This window comes from Citrus clementina, unplaced genomic scaffold (assembly GCF_000493195.1).
Source record: "Citrus clementina cultivar Clemenules unplaced genomic scaffold, Citrus_clementina_v1.0 scaffold_8, whole genome shotgun sequence".
Taxonomy (NCBI): Eukaryota; Viridiplantae; Streptophyta; class Magnoliopsida; order Sapindales; family Rutaceae; genus Citrus; species Citrus x clementina.
Genome location: NW_006262022.1, coordinates 24,571,441 through 24,590,205, shown reverse-complemented (window position 1 = coordinate 24,590,205; position 18,765 = coordinate 24,571,441). Strand labels below are relative to the sequence as shown.

At 35.0% G+C, this 18,765-nt stretch overlaps 2 protein-coding genes and 2 non-coding genes across 4 annotated transcripts; all 4 read right to left on the bottom strand.

Moving 5' to 3' along the window:
- Positions 1 to 6,347: 6,347 nt before the first annotated feature.
- On the bottom strand, positions 6,348 to 8,232 carry LOC18033869 (mitogen-activated protein kinase kinase kinase 18). The gene has a single exon (XM_024179534.1). The coding sequence runs from the start codon at positions 7,831 to 7,833 to the stop codon at positions 6,451 to 6,453; it is 1,383 nt and encodes a 460-aa protein (XP_024035302.1). The 5' UTR covers positions 7,834 to 8,232; the 3' UTR covers positions 6,348 to 6,450.
- A 4,514-nt stretch (positions 8,233 to 12,746) lies between these two features.
- LOC18034889 (probable protein phosphatase 2C 25) lies at positions 12,747 to 15,044 on the bottom strand. Its single transcript, XM_006425034.2, has 4 exons — positions 14,340 to 15,044; positions 13,630 to 13,971; positions 13,354 to 13,533; positions 12,747 to 13,240 (listed from the first exon to the last, which is right to left on the bottom strand). Exons 1-4 carry the CDS (start codon positions 14,853 to 14,855, stop codon positions 13,079 to 13,081), a joined length of 1,200 nt encoding a protein of 399 aa, XP_006425097.1. The 5' UTR covers positions 14,856 to 15,044; the 3' UTR covers positions 12,747 to 13,078.
- Positions 15,045 to 18,427: 3,383 nt separating this feature from the next.
- On the bottom strand, positions 18,428 to 18,580 carry LOC112096597. The gene has a single exon (XR_002904498.1). It is a non-coding gene; the product is annotated as a small nucleolar RNA snoR136 (small nucleolar RNA).
- Positions 18,581 to 18,681: 101 nt separating this feature from the next.
- On the bottom strand, positions 18,682 to 18,765 carry LOC112096610. The gene has a single exon (XR_002904508.1). It is a non-coding gene; the product is annotated as a small nucleolar RNA SNORD25 (small nucleolar RNA).

The following is an 18,765-nucleotide window of genomic DNA, read 5'->3' as shown; positions in this document are numbered from 1 at the left end:
CATATATAATTTATCAATATTATAAAATATAGATATCTATCAAAATATTATAGATGTACAATATTAAAATTTTAATTATATATGTAAATAATATTATATATTGACAGTATAAAATATATATGTCAACTAATATTTTATATATTTACATTATTAAAGTTATAAATCTATTTAAAATTTTATAAATGAAGCACCACATATATGTTCATTCTTCAACAAAAAAAAAAAAGAATAATGTCTAATATTTAATTTTTGATGACAAAAACCTACAAATTAATTTATATTAGAAAATATAATTGTATCATTGATCAAGATAAATAAGTGGAGATCTTTAACCTTAACTTAACTTGAAAAAAAAATCGTGTCAACCCATATTCAATCTATTTAATAATCGTGTCAAATTTAACAATTCATACTCATTTATTCATATCATATTTATATTGAACTATTAAGATGTGTCAAATTTTAATGGCTCTAGTTGTACATTTTTATTTGTGATAATATAATACGCATTAATCAACGAACGATAATAATAAATGATGCAATTATGGCCAGTTTGCATTTTTGGACTCCAGGCCCATTTATTAAACACACTAGCATCTTGTACCTCTTGGGCTTCATGATACGACACCTTCCCCCCAAAACAAGTCCAATTTATGATGCCAAAGTTCTAATGTAGAATGTTTTTTAACGACAGATTTAACTTGGTTTAGGCTCCGTTTTTAATGTTATCCTCCTCACCTTTTTTCGAAAAGGTGTTATGCTATAATTTCATTGAGTGTGCCAAATTTAATTAACAAAACCGGTATTTAACCCGAAATTTTGTTTATGAAAACTACTTAAATTGATGTGTTTTGGTTAAAATATTATAATTGTTATTATTTAAGTAGAGAAAAAATGTAATTAAAATAATGTTGGGGGTTGGGTCTAAGATTTTTAAGTATTCAGTCCAAAAGACTAGCCTATTGAATAGAGTGAACTACCCTTCTTATAAACACAAGTATCTCCCATTTATAACTTTACTAGCTAATGTGAGACACAACTCAACAATTCTGCTCTCGGACGAAACCACCGCGGGATCCCGGTCCTTTTGTCTGACACACCTGAATTGTTCAATCACTACATTCTGGCTACTAAGGTCTAGTTCTAATATCAATTGTTGGGGGGTTAGACTTAGATTTTCTTAATATCTAACCCAAAAGACTAGGCTATTGGGTGGAGTGACATATTATCCTTATAAACCCAAGTATCTTTCATTTATTAGCTAGACACAATTCAACAAATAATATAAATTTATTTTTATTTAAAGAATTCTTTAGGAGAAAACTAACTTTTACATACTTTTATTTGTCACGTAAGAAAACAAATTGAAGAGAAAAATTAGAAAAATTTGTTAATAAAGCTCTTATATATATTCTTAGTTGCATCAAAAGTTGTCATTGGGGCTCAACTTGAAATTTATTCAAATAAAAAAGAAAATTACTGTAAAAAAAAAAAATCTTACTTCCGCAACATATTAAAATCCGGTGAGTAATGAGGGACCGGAATGAGAAATAAAATGTAGACTATGTTGATATTGCAATGGTTCAGAAAGTAGAGACCCAGTGGTTATTTTCTAAAAGGAAATCAGGAAATATTTGAACGGCGTGGTTACGTATTCCCTGGATAAAGAAAACAGCTTTCCACCTCTTAGTGAGCCCGTTTGGATGATGGAACGGTGGATTCCCTTGATAAGAATAGCTTATTTCCAATTACCGTCTGTTTGGTTTAGCATAAGAAATAAGATTTTCAAATTTCGGATATAAGCTAAATAATAAAATTAGGTTTAAAGATTGTTAGTGTAAAAATAATTTAAAGATTATTCCCAAAAAAATTAAGACATAATTGAATTTATAAGTTACTAAAATACTAGAATTTTTTTTTACAAAGTCTATCCACATTACTTGAACCAACGATACCCGATTAATTTAAATTAGATATAACCGCTATACTTAAAAAATAATGTTGGTTTTAATTATGAGATAGGCCTGAGGCCCAAAATATTTTAGGTTCAAGTTTAGGAATTTTATTAGCCCCCAAACCTAAAAACAAAATTTTTTAAATTTACTACATTTAAGAAAAATAAAATTATTATGGTGATAATTTTAAAAAATTACTAAAAGGAAACTCTAATTTACAATTTTTGGTTCTCTCAAGTTGATAAACTGAAGGCTAGAGCTCCACCAAAGCTTCCTAATTCTAATTTGAACACTAGAGTCTAGCACACTTAGTATATGAAAAACATATAAATATAAAAGAACTCGTAAACATTGGAAGAATCAAGCTCTACATTTGGAAGTATCAAGTTAATGGTTTCAAGAGTGCAGTTCCGAAATATGCAGGGATTAGCCAGATTGAATATTTGCGTGTTTCATATGAGATTACAAGATCTTGACCTACTACGAGTAACAATTTGTTCATAAAAGTTCAACACACACAAACTAGAGGGCAAACAAGAATCACGGAAACTATAGCGATATAGTTGTTCAATTTTATCTATTTAGTTATTGAGAATACTAATGAAAAGAGCAAGTAATGATAAAATTATCATATTTTTTAAAAATAATAATAATTGGGGATCGATACCTCATTTTAACCCTAGTCTCATTTAGGGATTATCAAGAATATCCCCGAATTATCTCCAAGTAAAAATTATTGGGTATGGAGGTAGATTTGGAGATTGTTTCGAGTTGAAGGATGAAGATAGAGACCATAATCCTCACCACAAACTCACCCTATTGCCATCCATATGCATGGACCACAGAATATATGGAAGCAGGCTTCCTAGTTCTGCACTTATAGTCTAGAAAGAAATAATGTACCAAATATTTTTGGCTAGTTCCCGTGCCTAACAATCATGTAACCGCTTATATCAAGCATGCCAACTTAGTAACTTTGGCTAATAAGAGAGAAAACACAGTATGATGAGTAGTGGTAATGCAGTTCCATGATTAGTGACATTAAAAAGCAGCCACAAAGATACCGCTCAATGTGAAGAAAACTTTGCTTTTGCTGCCTCAGAATGTTATTACTATCAAAATAAAACTTGTGGGAAGATGATTGAAAACTTCAATGAAAGTATCAAATAAAAAAAAATTCATAGAAACTGAGTAAAAATTGCCATTGTCCATGTAATAGAAGAGTAGTTGTGCTAAGTATTGAAATTAATCAATAAAGCAAACACTAGACTAAGCTATAGGTGGGACAAATTTGCTACTGTTTCAAAGAAATTCTATCACTACCTCCAACTACAAAATGATCTGCCCTGTAACGCCTTCTTGGCACCACAGCTAGTCTTTAACAACAGGAGAAAAATTGTTTCTTTGAACCAAAAAAAAATTCCAATGACGCCCTGTAGTTAGTGCAAAAGATTAAATGTTAACACAATCCCTTTATTTTTGCAGACCATTCGATAGATGGAAATCACTTTGAAAAATAAAGAGAGGAACCTTCAGATAATTTAACCTCTTCAAGTAGAAGTAAGGTTTATGCATGACCTAGAAACCCAGAGATCAGTAAGAGTTCTTTGGAGGGGCATGCCAAATGGAAGCATCGAAAGCATCCTCATCCCTCTCATTGCTGGTGGTGGCTGTGGCCAACCAAAACCTCCACCACCTATTCCCGGCATTTGTGGTGTGGGCAAAGTAAGAGGAAGCAACTGGGCATACATATTCCGGAACAACCAAAAAATGATCAGTCAGCTAAGCATTAATTAAGAGCTTTCAAGTAACAGTGATCCTTAACGTGAAGATGAGAGAATTCGGGGAGTAAAATTGGCATTAAACAAGAGTAAGAACATGTTTATTGTGCTTCTGACAGCACTATAATTTGTGGTGTATTCTCGAATAAACTTCGATTTAAGTAAAGAAAAGAAAAGATTTGAGGTTAGGAAAATATGAACAACAATCCAAGTTTACAAAGCAATATAATTTCACACGCCATTGGAAATGAACACAAGAAAAAGATCATCACATGTGCACAAAGCAAATACTTCTCGCAGCAAAGTTATAAGTGAAGAACCACTAATTAAAAAGCAATAATATCCAGATATCAGAGGTGTAGCTTCAAACAACCGGTCTTAATTAAAACTTCATATAAATATGAAAGTTTTAAGCTGTCTTCAATAATTTGCAGAAATCAAATAAATAAATAAAACAGAAGATTAAGTTATATTCACCCTAAGTTAAAAGATATCTCAGTCTAAAAACACAAACCTGCTCAATGAAGTAAACAAGCAAGTCCAAGTCATTCTTTAACAAAGCAATCGACTGGATGACTTGTCGTTTGACGTCTTATCAATAAACGCCATTTCATTCGTGTAGTTATCCAATAGACAACTTGTGTCATCCATTTGCTTTGCCTTTCCGACGAGAAACAGAATTATGAAGCCCCGTAATTAATAATTAGGTTCTTCAAACAACTTCCAACAACCTTAAAAGTGGCCATAGTTTATCTAGAACAAAGTCTCTAACATCCCTCCGCCTTGCATTTGTGATTTTCATTAGATAGATTCTCAACCTAAGTGTTTTATGCGTAACTGTCCACTTATTGATACATTATACGTTGATAGCTTCTAAATTATAGTAATCGTTGTTGGTTTGTTAATCTTTTTTTTTAATACTACTATACAGGACTGTTACTGATATTACATTAGATATTATAATTAATATTTACATATTACAAACAAATTATACATATTTACAAACGGATTATACAACAACTGAGACCTTTTTCGTGTCATGTACTCCAATAAAACGCTGCTCAGATTCTTTAAACATTTTCTAATATTCAAAAAATGTCCACTCCACTTACATTTTGTGAGGGATAGACTGACTCCACTAAATTATTTGATAATCGAAGGAAGACTGAAATTAACCTCATAATATTTTTATAGAGACTCAAATTCTTATACTTAACATTGTAAGTGCAAGGATTCTCTCAAATTAAAACGCCCACGTGATCCCAAATCTTTTTGATCTACCGACATTAATTAACGTCATGCCTTATGTACTAGTACAATGTTGAGTGTCCTTAAAGAGCCATTGAATTGAACCTAGAGATCAAGGCCCGTCAACAGTTAGGCTTCACATTTATGTGCTCGAGTCTATCCGCATGAGAAGGCCCGTCGGACTTTGACAATTAAAAAGATGCGTGTATACATATTTTTCAGCCGCAATCTTTTCTTATTATTATTTGTTCAAACGAAGATGAAAAATGGTCCGCGCACGCTAATTAATCTTTGGCGTGATTAATGATTAACCCGCGATAACAACACGGATAAGTTTCAACCGACAGGCGACCGCGTAGGTTCCTTGATCCTTCCAATTCTTGTTTTGTTAGACTAAATTTGATGGAATATTTATAGTTAAGCATCTTAATTCCGCACGTGTTGAACGATAACAGGTGCAGATAAAAATGAAGCTGAATCTTCCGTGGAGTTGCAGCACGACAGCTAATGTCCTGTTTGGTTGGTACCCGAACGTTTGGATCTTCAGAGAAAGTCCTGGAACGAGTAGAGTTAAAAAATTGAGTAATGATGCCATAATAAGTGATGCTGATCATAGGGAGACAAAGCATATTATTAGTGGGGGAGCTTCAATGCTTCGCCTAACTTCACTCAATTAGCTGGCAAATGTAGCTGCGCTGCAGATTTGCACGCCGTTAATTTGTTAACAAAACAATGTGACACATATGATAATATCAATTTGCATTATTAGTTTTGTATGTGGTTCAGAAATCACATGACAATTATTGATATATTAACAGTTTGATTTTGGGTATTGTTAATATTATATTTTGGTTAATTTCAAGCTCAATGGTTATGCATGCCGGTTGGAATACTGAGAGATTGATTGCATGTAATGTGCAAATCAAGTGGCAGATTGAGCTGATGATGATATTTTAGCCTTTTGGGCCAACTAGCCGCCTTCAATATAGAACATCATTCATCTTAATTTATTTCCTCTATTGATTAACAACAGCTGATGATATTTTAGCGAAATTAATTAATCATATGATTTGACTCTTCATATTTATCCACTTTCATAAGAAATTAAATGAAATGGCTATGATCGATCGGTCATCATGCAAAACTGGCTTATAAACAAACGACGTCCAAATGATGCCATCAAGTGTGAGAACAATACTCAGAATCACAGTAGAAAGCAGCGGCACAGTAACGATCCTGGAATATCTTGAATTGGACGCATACCAAAAGACTCTTATCCGGAATCTGTCGTCCTAATGAATCTACTTTCAGATATTTAACGTTATTAGCGCACTCGTGTTTTAAGAGTGACCTACCGTCGGCAAATTTGCGAGTCTACGGCACGTAAAGCGCTGCCTGAACACGAGATACATTAATTTTAATCGGTGGTTCCCCTCGCATTGTCCATATATTGAGTTTGAGATTAATCAATAAATAAAATAAAATAAAAAGGGGAAAAGAATATAACAGCAAATGCCACACGCCACCAATAAAATATATCTGAATATTCTCGTACGACAAAATGGTAAAGATAAAAATAATGATTTACGCATTCTCATTCTGCAAATGCCCGTTTCTTTCATCTCCACCGCCAATTCCACCTCTGGCGACCCATCACGACAGCTCAGACACCCACCAACATTATCGAGTCCCCAATTTACCCTTGTCTCAATTTCCTCTTTTACCCCTACTGATTCCGGATTTACCGACCGCCCGCCTTCGGTGCTTGCGCTGCTGCTAACCGAATTTAAATATTCCCTCCGCGTCCCTCCTTCCACCACTTCATCATCTCCTCCTCTTACGGCCACCCAACCATTCGGTTCCCAAATTGCCCCCGATGAACCTGCCAATTTACCCATCCTCTCTCTCGCCGAAGCCTCTAATTTCTCATCATCACTTGTTCCTTCTTCCTCGAATTCTGAGTTGACCCAGTCGAGCACGCACCGCGGGGACGACTCAGCGACTGTATTCGCATCGCTCGGCGACACCGATTGTAAAAATGGATGCTTTAGCAGCTGATCACAGCTCCACCGCTCACCCGGTTCCCTTCTCAAACACTTGTCAAGAAAATCACGACCGAGTTCCGACAACTGAGTCGGAAACCGCGGCAACTCATCGGAGAATCCGATTCGACTCAGCGTGTTGGCACCGAAATCTTCCCATGCGGGCTTTCCGGTGACCATCTCGATAATCGTACATCCCAAAGACCAGACATCACTCTCCGGTCCCTGAGACTCCCCTCGTACAACCTCCGGCGCCATCCATAGGGGACTTCCACGCGGCAGAATCTTGACACCCCGTGTGTCAGAAACCGTCGCCTCCCCCGCTGCGCCGAAATCGGCGAGTTTAACGAAACTCCAATTGGGACCCACTAGTACGTTCTTGCCTTTGACGTCGCAGTGTACGATGTTCCTAGAATGCAAGTACTTCAACGCAGAGACAATACAGTACGTGTGTGAACGCAAGGTGTTCTCGTCCGCGTAAGCATTAAGAGTTGTTGCCAGGTCGGAGACGGTGCCGCCTGGCAAGTACTCTAGGTGGAGGTTCCGGCACGAGGACGACGTCGTGGGGGCCTCGTATGACACGTCGTCGCCGAGGTACTTGACAATGTAAGGGGAGGAGAGTGAGCGGAGAATTCTGATTTCGTTTTCTAAACACTCGGCTTGAATTGCTGGCATATGGTGACACAACGCGGCGTTTCGATCAACTGATTTCACCGCAAAAACGTCGCCGTTGAATCTGTCGACGGCCACGTTGACGGTTCCAAAGGAGCCTCTGCCTATGCACTTGCCTCTCACCCAAGAAACCATTTTTTTTTTAATAAAAGCTTTTTTTTTTTTTTTTTTTGCTTGCTTGTGTTGTTAAAACCTGAGAGTTGCCGCGTTTGAAAATTTGTGAAGAGAGAGTGTTGTGTTGTATGATGGCTTTCTTGGTAGCTTTCTGAGGGCCCAAAAGAACGATCTCTGTATATATATATATATGGAATTTTAGAATATTTTAATGATGACTTGGAGTTTAGAAATGGATAATTTGTGTTGTGAGGAACTGTTTTGGCGACGTCAAAATTATTTCTGGGGCTAGAACTGATTTGTCAGGCCAGGAGTTGACGTAGTGGGGTGCGGGCGGGGGTAAAAAGAGAGGATACTGGGTTTTATCCTTATCCGGAGGAGCATGTGGGGAAGATCTGAGCCGTTAATCGGGTGGGGGGTGAGAGTGAGATCGTTGCTATTTAAACGTGCAAGGTTAGTCCTTGTCTGTGATTGGTTGGTTGGTATTTTAACATGTGGTTTGTAATGGAAATAGATTTGCAAATTCTTCGTGCGGTGACCAAATTTTATTGCGTCGTAAGTGACGTGGCCCTGTGGCTGTGGGTGAGAGAACTAGTCGTGCTAGATAGAGAAGTAGTGCAACAATCTAATTCCAATGTATGCATGCTAAATGTGCTTCAATCATCTCCTCTTCTATCTAACACTACTTTTAATTGTTATAAATTGACTTATTATATAGAAAAACTTCTAATGATTGAAAGTATATGATATTGATAATAAAATTTATATCGATGATGGGAATTGAAAAAGAGTTAAATAATAACTCTTATCGTCGATCTAAATTTTAATATCAACACGTGAATTTAATAATTAAAAAATTGTGTATAAAATATGATGTCTTAAAACTTGACTCATGCTCATATAGCAACTATATATTGTCATGTTTTCTTTTTATTCATTCTTGTTATTGAAATTATAAAAAAAAATTAATTAATTTCGACGTGCGTGACGTTAATCTCGAGTAATCATGGGCTAATGAGTCCTCGAGTGGCAAGCATGTAATAAAATCAACGAGGACGGACGGACGTGCATGGTATTACAAGTGGACGTGCAATCTCCGAAATGGAGAGAGATGGAGAGAGCACGAAACATAAAAGAATGAAGAATAAATAAATGAGGAGGTGCCGAGTTTGTTGGCAAAGTGGCAGAGTCCACCGCCACATGTTGCCAGAGACAGTTCGGTGGAGACCGGTAATTTGAGCTAATTACAGGGCCCAAGAGTGCGCTGATTTGGCGAAAAACTGCAGGTCCACGTATCGGCAGCCGAGAACAAAGAGATGTCCCAATTGGCAGGATATATGCCTGCGTCTGGCTTTTGGAGTTAGAGTTTGAGTCGATCATGTCTGTTGACGTGCACCACCAGCCTCCATCACATAAAATATTTATTTTTTATATTATTTTATTTATTATCTTAATTATAAAAATATAATGAAAACAAGAAACTATATTAAATTAAGATTAAAAAAAAACAAAAAAAAAAAACTGGCATTGAATTTGCCTGACAACTCCATCTGTAAAGCATTTCATATTATATATCCTATCGTATCTTTTAAAAGATCTGGATTGAAGCTGGATACCCTTTCGTGAACTCATGGTTCCAATTTTTGTATAAGTCACAATTTTTATTTATTTATTTATTTATGATTATTATTATGATGTAAATTTTATTTTAACCGCCACCGTCTTTGAACTAGCTTACCAAATTAATAACGACTTTCTTATTAAAATTTTTATGCTATTGAAATCGTTTGACTCAAAAAATTTGGCTTCATTTGATGTTGTATTGTTGTGATCTAAGCCACAATTGCTGTGGATTGGAACAAATCACACATTGATTTATTAAGTAAAAAGTTTAAGTTACTATTAAATATTAGTCTTAACGGCCCTGTTGTGAAATGAATTCAACTTTAAGATTATGTACGTAGAGTCCACAAAAATGAAATAAAAACACCAAATGTAAGAATTGAATAATAATATTTAAGACGAGTGTTTATATTTCAAGTCTATTAATGTGAACCCAACAGTAAGGTCAAAAGCATTTCAATATTAAAACAACATGGAGGTGGGGATTAAAATAACACCATATTTTAACTGTGTTTAATCAGAACGAAGCTGTGCGAGATGCTCAAATTTCATTGTAATTGCTTGTGAAATATCCAACTAAATGGGTATAATTTGGGGTGGTATCTTCTGATTCTATTGCTTATAACATGTCGCATTCATTTGTGGGTAGTACAATAATAATAATAATAATAATAATAATAATAATAATAAAGATGCCGACATGCCACGTGCAATATATATGTGGATGCTTAGACGGTTATCACATATAGGATTATACGCAAGAAACTGGATATTGGATAAGCTGGAACAAATTTCTTACCCAAGAAGAAAATGAAAAGTGGGAAGAAATTGTCCACATTAAAACTGTTGTGTTTAATTTGTCCCTAGAAAAGAAAAAGGAAAGGGAAAAAGGAACCCTTTGAAATTGGGAGCATCCATTTGGAAATTAAATAATAAGCCACTGGGCAGCAGACAAATATCAAGTGCCGACTGATCTTTTGTAAAGCGGTTGTCGTGTGTTCTTACAAAATCTCTTTCCTTGTGTCTATCAAATTCTGGCCAACTCTATTATGATTCATGTATAATTGATCTGGTTACCACTTTTTTTTTCCTAATAAATTAATTTTGCATGACAAGGTTCAAGAACTAAATAGCAAAAAATAAATAAAATAAAGGTATGCATGGGTTGTTTCTATACTTCCTCAATAGCGGTGTATAGATACTAACTTTTTTTTTTTTTACAAGTTTTATAGAGCTAATTAAATACGTTATATTAGCAAATTAATGATTTTAAAATGCAATGAAATCCACATTTTTTTGAAATACAAATGTACCAATTTATAACATTGTATAAGTCAAATTTGTATTTTGGAATAAATAAATATTTGTGCCTTCTAAAATACGGACTGAACTCATAGTCATACATCGATGTTTTCTTTTCATTTTATATCTGTGAATAAGTCATATATATATATATATATATATATATATATATATATATGTGTGTGTGTGTGTTAAATAGGCCAAATTCGTAGCCTAAATGCAGAAATGTTTGCACTCTTCAATTTCTAATTCGTAGGGAACAGTATACTTAATTAAAGCTATTAGGTTTAAGTTGTTGGAAACGCATGCAAGAGATAAATCATAAATGTGGAGGGGGTTATGTTTTTGTCTAATAAAAACTAAACTAAGCAGACAGGAAAGCAAAACATTGATAGGACGCCGACAATCTAACGTGCATGAACGGCAGCGTTCCATTTTCAGCGATGGACATGCAAACCTTGCATTATTTTTTCGGCTTATTTTCGTAAAGATTCATATGCATGCGTAACAAAATTCGCCAGTTGTAATGGAACCAAAAGTAATGTCACGTTGTTTTGTTGTGGCTTGACTCGGTCCGGCCTAATTAATTCCTTTCCGCACTTTGTGTGATCGTGATAAGAGATCGCTCGCCTGTGAATGAATTGACAAGATCCAAACTACTCCACGTTCACATTTCCAAAACAATTTCCTCCTATTTGAAGTTTGGATCCAATGTTGATGTATCCTATATGCTAATATTTTAATAATCTCTTACCACGCATACATTTGTAGTAATACACGGTTAAGAAATATATCATTTAACATATGGTAACATATGCAACAATGCTAGTTGAAATATATATACTTTGTAAGCAAGTTTTTATGTTTTTAAAATTATGTATGTCCTCAGTAAACTCTACTAAAATACCCTTTTGATAATTAAGTTATCCTTTCGTTGGAACTTTTGGAAATTCAATATTAAAAGAGTGATGAATGAGAGACTATTCTGTTGAATATATGTAATTTGTCATTCAATTGACTTGCACGTTGCATGTATCGGTCCCAGCCCATGAAAACCAGCTAGCAAATTAAGCAAGAGCCATGGACACCAAGCAGATCACCGCAAAGCCAGCCGTCAAACGAACCCAAGTTGCCGCGTACGCCCCTTGGAGGAAAGAAACCACTCCGCCAGCATTATTATTATTGAAACTTGAAAGAACGTGTGATGTGGGATCAAAAGCTTTTATATCTTATGGCCTTTTTAGTTTACTCCGTTAAATCTCAAATCCTCTTTTCTGGACAGCTGCTCATGTTGCAGTATGTTTCTCTGTTTTCTTCTTTTTAAGTTGTACAAAATCTCATTCCCTTTAAAATTTTATGATCATGCTCCGCCCATGTTCCTTGGTAGCAGCTTAAGTGGGGGCAGTTGGTCGGCAGCCGCATACACTCACACTTATTTTGTTCCTCATGTTGAATTATTTTGGTTTCTTGAGCTAAGATTTGGTTTCCTCAATTGGCGTACGGGTTCATTTATTGTTGGGGAAATTATTAGGTCCGATATGGGTTTTGGTGGAAGTTTTTTCCATCCATTATCATCAATGTATAATGAGATTCTAAAAGATGATACAAGATAATGTTTATGAAAATAGGTTTAATGATACAAATTCATAGTACAAGATATTCTCTGCATCGCCATTCCTAATTTGTAATCCTTTTGAGTGCGTTCTTATAATTATTACGGAGTGGACTGGGACAATGTTAGAAACGTAGACTTCCAACGTGAATGAGTTAATTTGAAATATGCGTATGCTCTCACATCAAAACAGATAAAATTCTAGAAAGTGCGAAATGACCATTCAATTTTGACCCCCCCATAAAAGCATAGAAATGGAACAAGTAGTTTGGGCTGGATGCAGATTGCAGGACATTGAAGTTTCTCAAATTTGTGACATCCGATTTTCAAAAGAAGCCACGCCACACATGACATAACATCGGTTACATAAGCGAAGAGAATTAACGTGTACACAGGCGTTTGAACAGGATCACCACTTCTAGATGTCCCACGAAAATTGAATCCTTTTATTTGTATTTGCTTTGAACTTGTACACTAAGTTTATGCTTAATTATTATAATAGCTGATAAGTAATGTTACACAAAGAATGAACTTATTTACAAATCAAAGAACAAAAAATTATCTATGACTGGTATCAATTCTCTTCTTCAATTGTAGGTGGAAATGTCCTCCCTAGATGATTGATTAAAAGCTACTTGGAATAATTCACCTAATGGTAACTAAGCAAGAGAAATTTTATTCGGCCTCGGCGTTAGTTCAATTTTCTACTGTATGTTGTTTTGGGATGATTCAAAGATAGCGCCCCAGTTGAATCAGCATCACACTAACATCATCAACTGAGCCCCGTGAAACAGAGAGATCTACAAGCTTCTTACACGCTAACATTGGTTCTGGTGCATCAATGCTTTGGCAAAAAGGGCGAGCAATGTCAATTGCTTCTTGATTACTGACCTGAAACCAAAGGAAGAAATATTTTGTTTAGATTGATCTGGAAACTATTCGATTATAAGGATAAGAAGCATGCAAAATAATTCACTGATAAAAATGGCTTCCAAGACAAATACCTTATCCCAGAGGCCATCAGATGCTAAGATTAGGAACTCGTATTCGGGTTTGATTCGAATGATTTTAGTCTCTGGCTCGGCTATGATCCATTGCTTAAGGTGCCGATCCCCAAGGGCTCTAGACACAGCTAGAGACCCCTGAACTCTCCATGTACCGTGACATAAATCAACATAGCCGCCCTACATAACAAAATTTTAACATAACCTATTAGCTGCAACTCACATAAGATTTAAGCACAAAGAGAGATTGATGCAATCGAGCAGCCAGATGCTTACCATCGTCTCAATTCTGCTCTTTTCATCTTCCCTAGAGGGCCGGTGGTCTGAAGTGAGTGCCTCGGCAAGGCCTCCTCTGCTCATAACAGCGCGACAATCGCCAGCATTGGAGACCACAAGAGTTCCGTTTTGTATCAAAGCTGTCACACAGCATGAACCCCCGTAGACATCTTCTTTAAGAAACTCAGAATCCGTGTTTAAATAGCCACGTTTAACTGCATCCTCAATCTGGTCTTCAATATCCCTTCTCAGGACTTCCTCCAAAATGTTCTTATCTAAATTCTCTGCCGCAAACTCAGCAGCTTTGGCACCTCCATGTCCATCAAAAATACCAAAAACTGCCTGCAAATGACACACATCAGACCCCATTAATCATAGTTTCTATAGCCAACAATTATACAAATTCTTCACAGATTAATAATCTTATCTCACCGAAACATAATCTTTAATGCTAAAATTTCTTTCAATCTTCACTACTTTCTACCAGTTTGTCCTATTCCATCAACAATTTTAAAACTAATTCAAAAATATTTTTCCCCCTCTACATGTAACAAATTACAATCCGTGAACTACCAATTTACCAAAGCTAAGTACTTTAACAAATCCAAACCAATGGGGGAAAAAAAAAGAAAGGGAAACTCAGCTATAGGATGAAACCCAAATAATCAATTTTGTCGATGCAAAATCTTCAAAAACAAATATAAAAATACCTGTTTGGAATCTCCTTGAAAATCAACAAGAGCAGAGAAACGATCCTCCATCGCTTCTCTTCTTCCTCGTTTACAATAAACCGAATAAAAGCCATCTCTCTCATCTTCGACCTCGTCTCTTTTCACCTCTCTTGGAGTCACCAGCCCTCCAAAACTCATCGAAGCGACCGGAATATCCAGCTTCGCCGGCCTCTTTCTCTTCAATATCGTCTGCTGCTGAGATGCTGTCCCCGAGCCGGTCGCCAAGGCTGAGGGTGACGAGGAGGAGGACGAAGAACAAGCAGCAGAGGAAGAAGAGGAGAGCCCAGTTGGTGGCTTTTGAAGGCGAAAACGAAGCGGAGAAGAAGGCGAAGGCGAAGTGGGTGATAATGATGAAGAAGGCGAAAACTTTACATGGGTTAATGGCAAATTCAGGGTTTTTTCTGGAGACTGAGAGATTACGGACGTTTTGTTGCAAAACAGAGACGATGATGGCGAAAATACAGGAGAGTTTGAAACTGCTACCGAACAAGACATCTTTTTTTTTTTTTTTTTCCAAAACTTCCTTCTGCTTCTGCTTTCTTTGCTTTATTTGTTGCAGTTGTTTTTGTTCTTGTGTTTTTGCTGTTGTGATGATAATAATAATACAACGTTCGAATTTTGTGTTGAATGAGTTAATGAGAAGATATTTAAAAGGAGCTGGAGACGGAGATGAAGAGACAGTCTATGTCCGTTCTTCTTATACACCTTCTTTCCTCCGTGTTTTTTTGGACCAAAAAAGAGAGGATATTTTGCTGTTTCTGTAGCTGTCTTTGACCAGTTTTCCAACTTAAATGTCACTTTTACCCTTTACGTTTTCTCATTTTATTTTATGATTTACTTTCCAATAATATCAAATACACTATTAGGTTACATAATCATTATAAAATAATACACTATTAGATACATAATCATAATTTCATTATTAATAATAAAATCTCTGAAAATATAGTGTCCGTCACTTATTCATATCAGCAAGCAAGGAGTATTAAGATTTGTAGCTCGTGTTCAAATATAGATTGAATCTGTAGAAAGGAGAGGTGGATGTAAGTGAATCGGAGAGAAATTTTAAACTTAAGTCTTGAAAATTAAAATAAATAAAATTTTGTATTATTCAAAATTAAGGTTTTTTCAAAAAAGAAAATCCGGAAGAAAGTTAGAAAAGATTGCGCGACGGGCAATAATGTCATTTAGGGACAAGAGTAGGGTCCCACAGCAGGGGAGGTTCTATTTCTATTTCTATAGTGTTGTGAAAGGTCAAACACGTTACTTGATAACAAGGCTGCTTAATGAGAACACGAGAAACACTGTGTGAAGTGCGTGTTTGAGGTTTGACTCCTTACACTGATGAGGCCATGAGGGGGACTGATTGGTAATAATAATGCAAATGTCTGTCTTATTTTTATAATTTAATTTTCATGATGGATGCAGAAATTGGCACGCTGAGATCGGCGCCTTCCCCGAAGTTACCGTTAGATAGGGTTGCAGTCATAGAGAGAGACAGAGAGGCGTACACGTGTTTAAGTGACCGTTATCGGAGCGTGTTTGTGCGCTGAACCTCGACTCTTTTTTCCGATAATTATTTACTTTTTCTTTTTTTAATTTTATAATTTCTTTTTTCTTAAAAAAATGGAGAAACAAGAAAAAAAAATATACACACACACACACATATATATATATATATATATATATATATATATTAGACAATTGCAAGTTTCTTAATTAAATGTTAGGTATATTTGTCATATATAAATACCATTCATAGGATAAGGATTTAGTGTTGAACTGAATTTTTACTGAGCACTTAGGTAATAGAAATAAAAAATTTAAAATTCAAAATAAATTTTGATAATTGATTCAAAAAAAAAAAAAACTCAACATTGAATTCTAATCCTCATTCATAAAGTGGACAAGATGAATTGACGGTATTGGTGGTTGTTACAATATTTAATATTTCTCAATCCACCTTCAGTTAACAGTAAAGTTGATAATCTAGTCTGTAAGATATGTTTAGTAACTAGGCTTAGTATTTTCTTCGAACCTACAAACTCGTTTGTGATACAATTACTTATTTGATTAATTATGTCATCTCGATCCACATTTAGGGCCAGTTTGGGATTGCGGAGGCTGATGAAGTAAGTTGCTTATGCTGTGAAGATAAAATAAGCTATTGATTAAAAAAGTAGATCAGTGTTGGGTAAATTGTGCTGTTACGGTTGCTGTGAGTTTGAAAAGTTGAGTACATGCGTTTGGTAAATCTTATTACTAAAGTGTTGTTGTATTATATAATGACCAAAATATATATACATTTTAATTGCTTTTATTTTATGTTTAATAAATTGTTTAGACATATTTTTTTCTTAAATATGTAAAATTACATTAAAAAAACTCAATTAAGAAAATTTTGAAGAACTTCATAATCTGTTGCAAAAAATATGATAAAAATTTATACTTATAATAATCTAAATAACATTCACAATAATTTTTTTGCAATAAAATTCCTCAAATTTTTCATTTCTTGAGACCAGAGCCATTAATATTGTGATACTCTTCTTGAGTGTTATTGTCTCTTTCTATTTCTTCATCAAAGATTGAAATAGGGTAATTTTCAATGTTATCACAATGAAGATCATGTTGGGCATGTCTCCTTATATAATTGTGCAATCCCATGGTTGCAATGACTATTTTCACTTGTTTGGCAAATGGATAGCTTGGCATATTTCTCAAAATCTTCTATCTTTTCTTCCATACTCGAAATGTGCGTTCAATAACACTTCTAAGCGATGATTGAGCATGATTAAATAATTCTTGATAACCTATGGGTTTACCAAATTTTGCACAAATAAAAAGAATACAACAGATTTTTCTTTTAAAAATAGATTGAACTTTAAAAGCATAGTTATGAAATTAGAAGATGAAATTATTGGATCAAAATTTGAGAGAACGTACGTGGTTATGACGGTAATTAAATTGTGGCGGTAATATAAAATCTAATGATTTATATATGAGGGTAAGTAAGATATAATTGTCTTTTTATTAAAATACTAGGGTTATAATATAATTGTCAGCAACCCTCTACTTGCTTTGACAAGTTGCTGACGAAATAGAGAAAATTATGAAATAAGTTGTTTTTATAAAATTTACCAAACACTATTTTTATCAAAAATTATAAAATAAATAGTTTATTGAGTTTCAACCTTAATTTCAAACGAGACTTTAATAGGGGAAACCTGCGGTGCAACTGTGGTATTGTGCCACAGTTGCATCCAGCCGTTGGATGCCAGTAGACCCCACCAATTCAAGTGCATCCAACGGCTGGATGTAACTGTGGCACAGTACTACAGTTGCACCGTGACTTGATCAGTAACTTGATCCGCCTTAATAACCTCATTTTAACAGTCAATTTAAAAAGAGTTATCATTCCCATCATCGATCTCAAATAACTTTATATAATTTGCTAGTTGAGTTCAATCAATTCATGAAAGAATTAAGTATCCTTATCTTTTAACAAAATAATTTAAAAAATTAAAAAGAAAATATTTTGTTCCATCCATTAGTTAACATATATTTGAAAATTGAATTTTACAAATTGAGATAATTTTATCCTGATTTTGTTGTCAATCATAATCCATCAAGTTTATATAATCAGGCTAACCCTGTTGCTTTAAACGGGTATTTTTCAATTTGGGCCAAACCTTGGGCTTGGCTAAATCTCTCTTTCCAAGAACCTACCGACAACGAGAAACGGTAGCACATCAAGGCAGAATGTAAGCCCATTTTTTTTTTTTTCTGTATAGTTATAGAATAACAACTTAACTCATCGCGTTAATTAAAGTTTGTTATGGATCGCCATGAAACAGGCCCTTGAAAATGGTTCAGTCCAAAATCTAACACCGCTCACGCCTAGGGTTAGCCCCTCTTGAATCAATCCTCCGTAATCATATAGCGAAGAACTTATTTTACATCAGGATCAGGATCAGGATCACGATCTGATTCATCAAAGCTTTTTTCTTCAAACAAAGAAGAGAAAATGTAATTTTGGCAAGAAAATTGCAGTTTACATTTTGAAACAATGTAGTTCCCCGACGTCCAAGTACAGCACAAATACAAATACCGCCCTGGATAGCGAGGGGAACAAATTTTTGGGCTCCATTGAGTGATGATATTGCCTCACAAATAGTAAGCAAGAAACAATAACGAAAATCAAAATTATTTGAAGCCCTTTGAACTGATGAAATAATCTCCATACACAAACAAAACTAACAGACATAAACTAAGCAAAAGCTCGCTGTAATTAATTAAAATGGGAGTAATATGAAGTAATAAAAACTCAGTCCCTTAGATGTTCAAAAAGAGTTGCGATCATTTTCGCAAATCATTACAGGTCTGTAGACTCATCACCGTTATT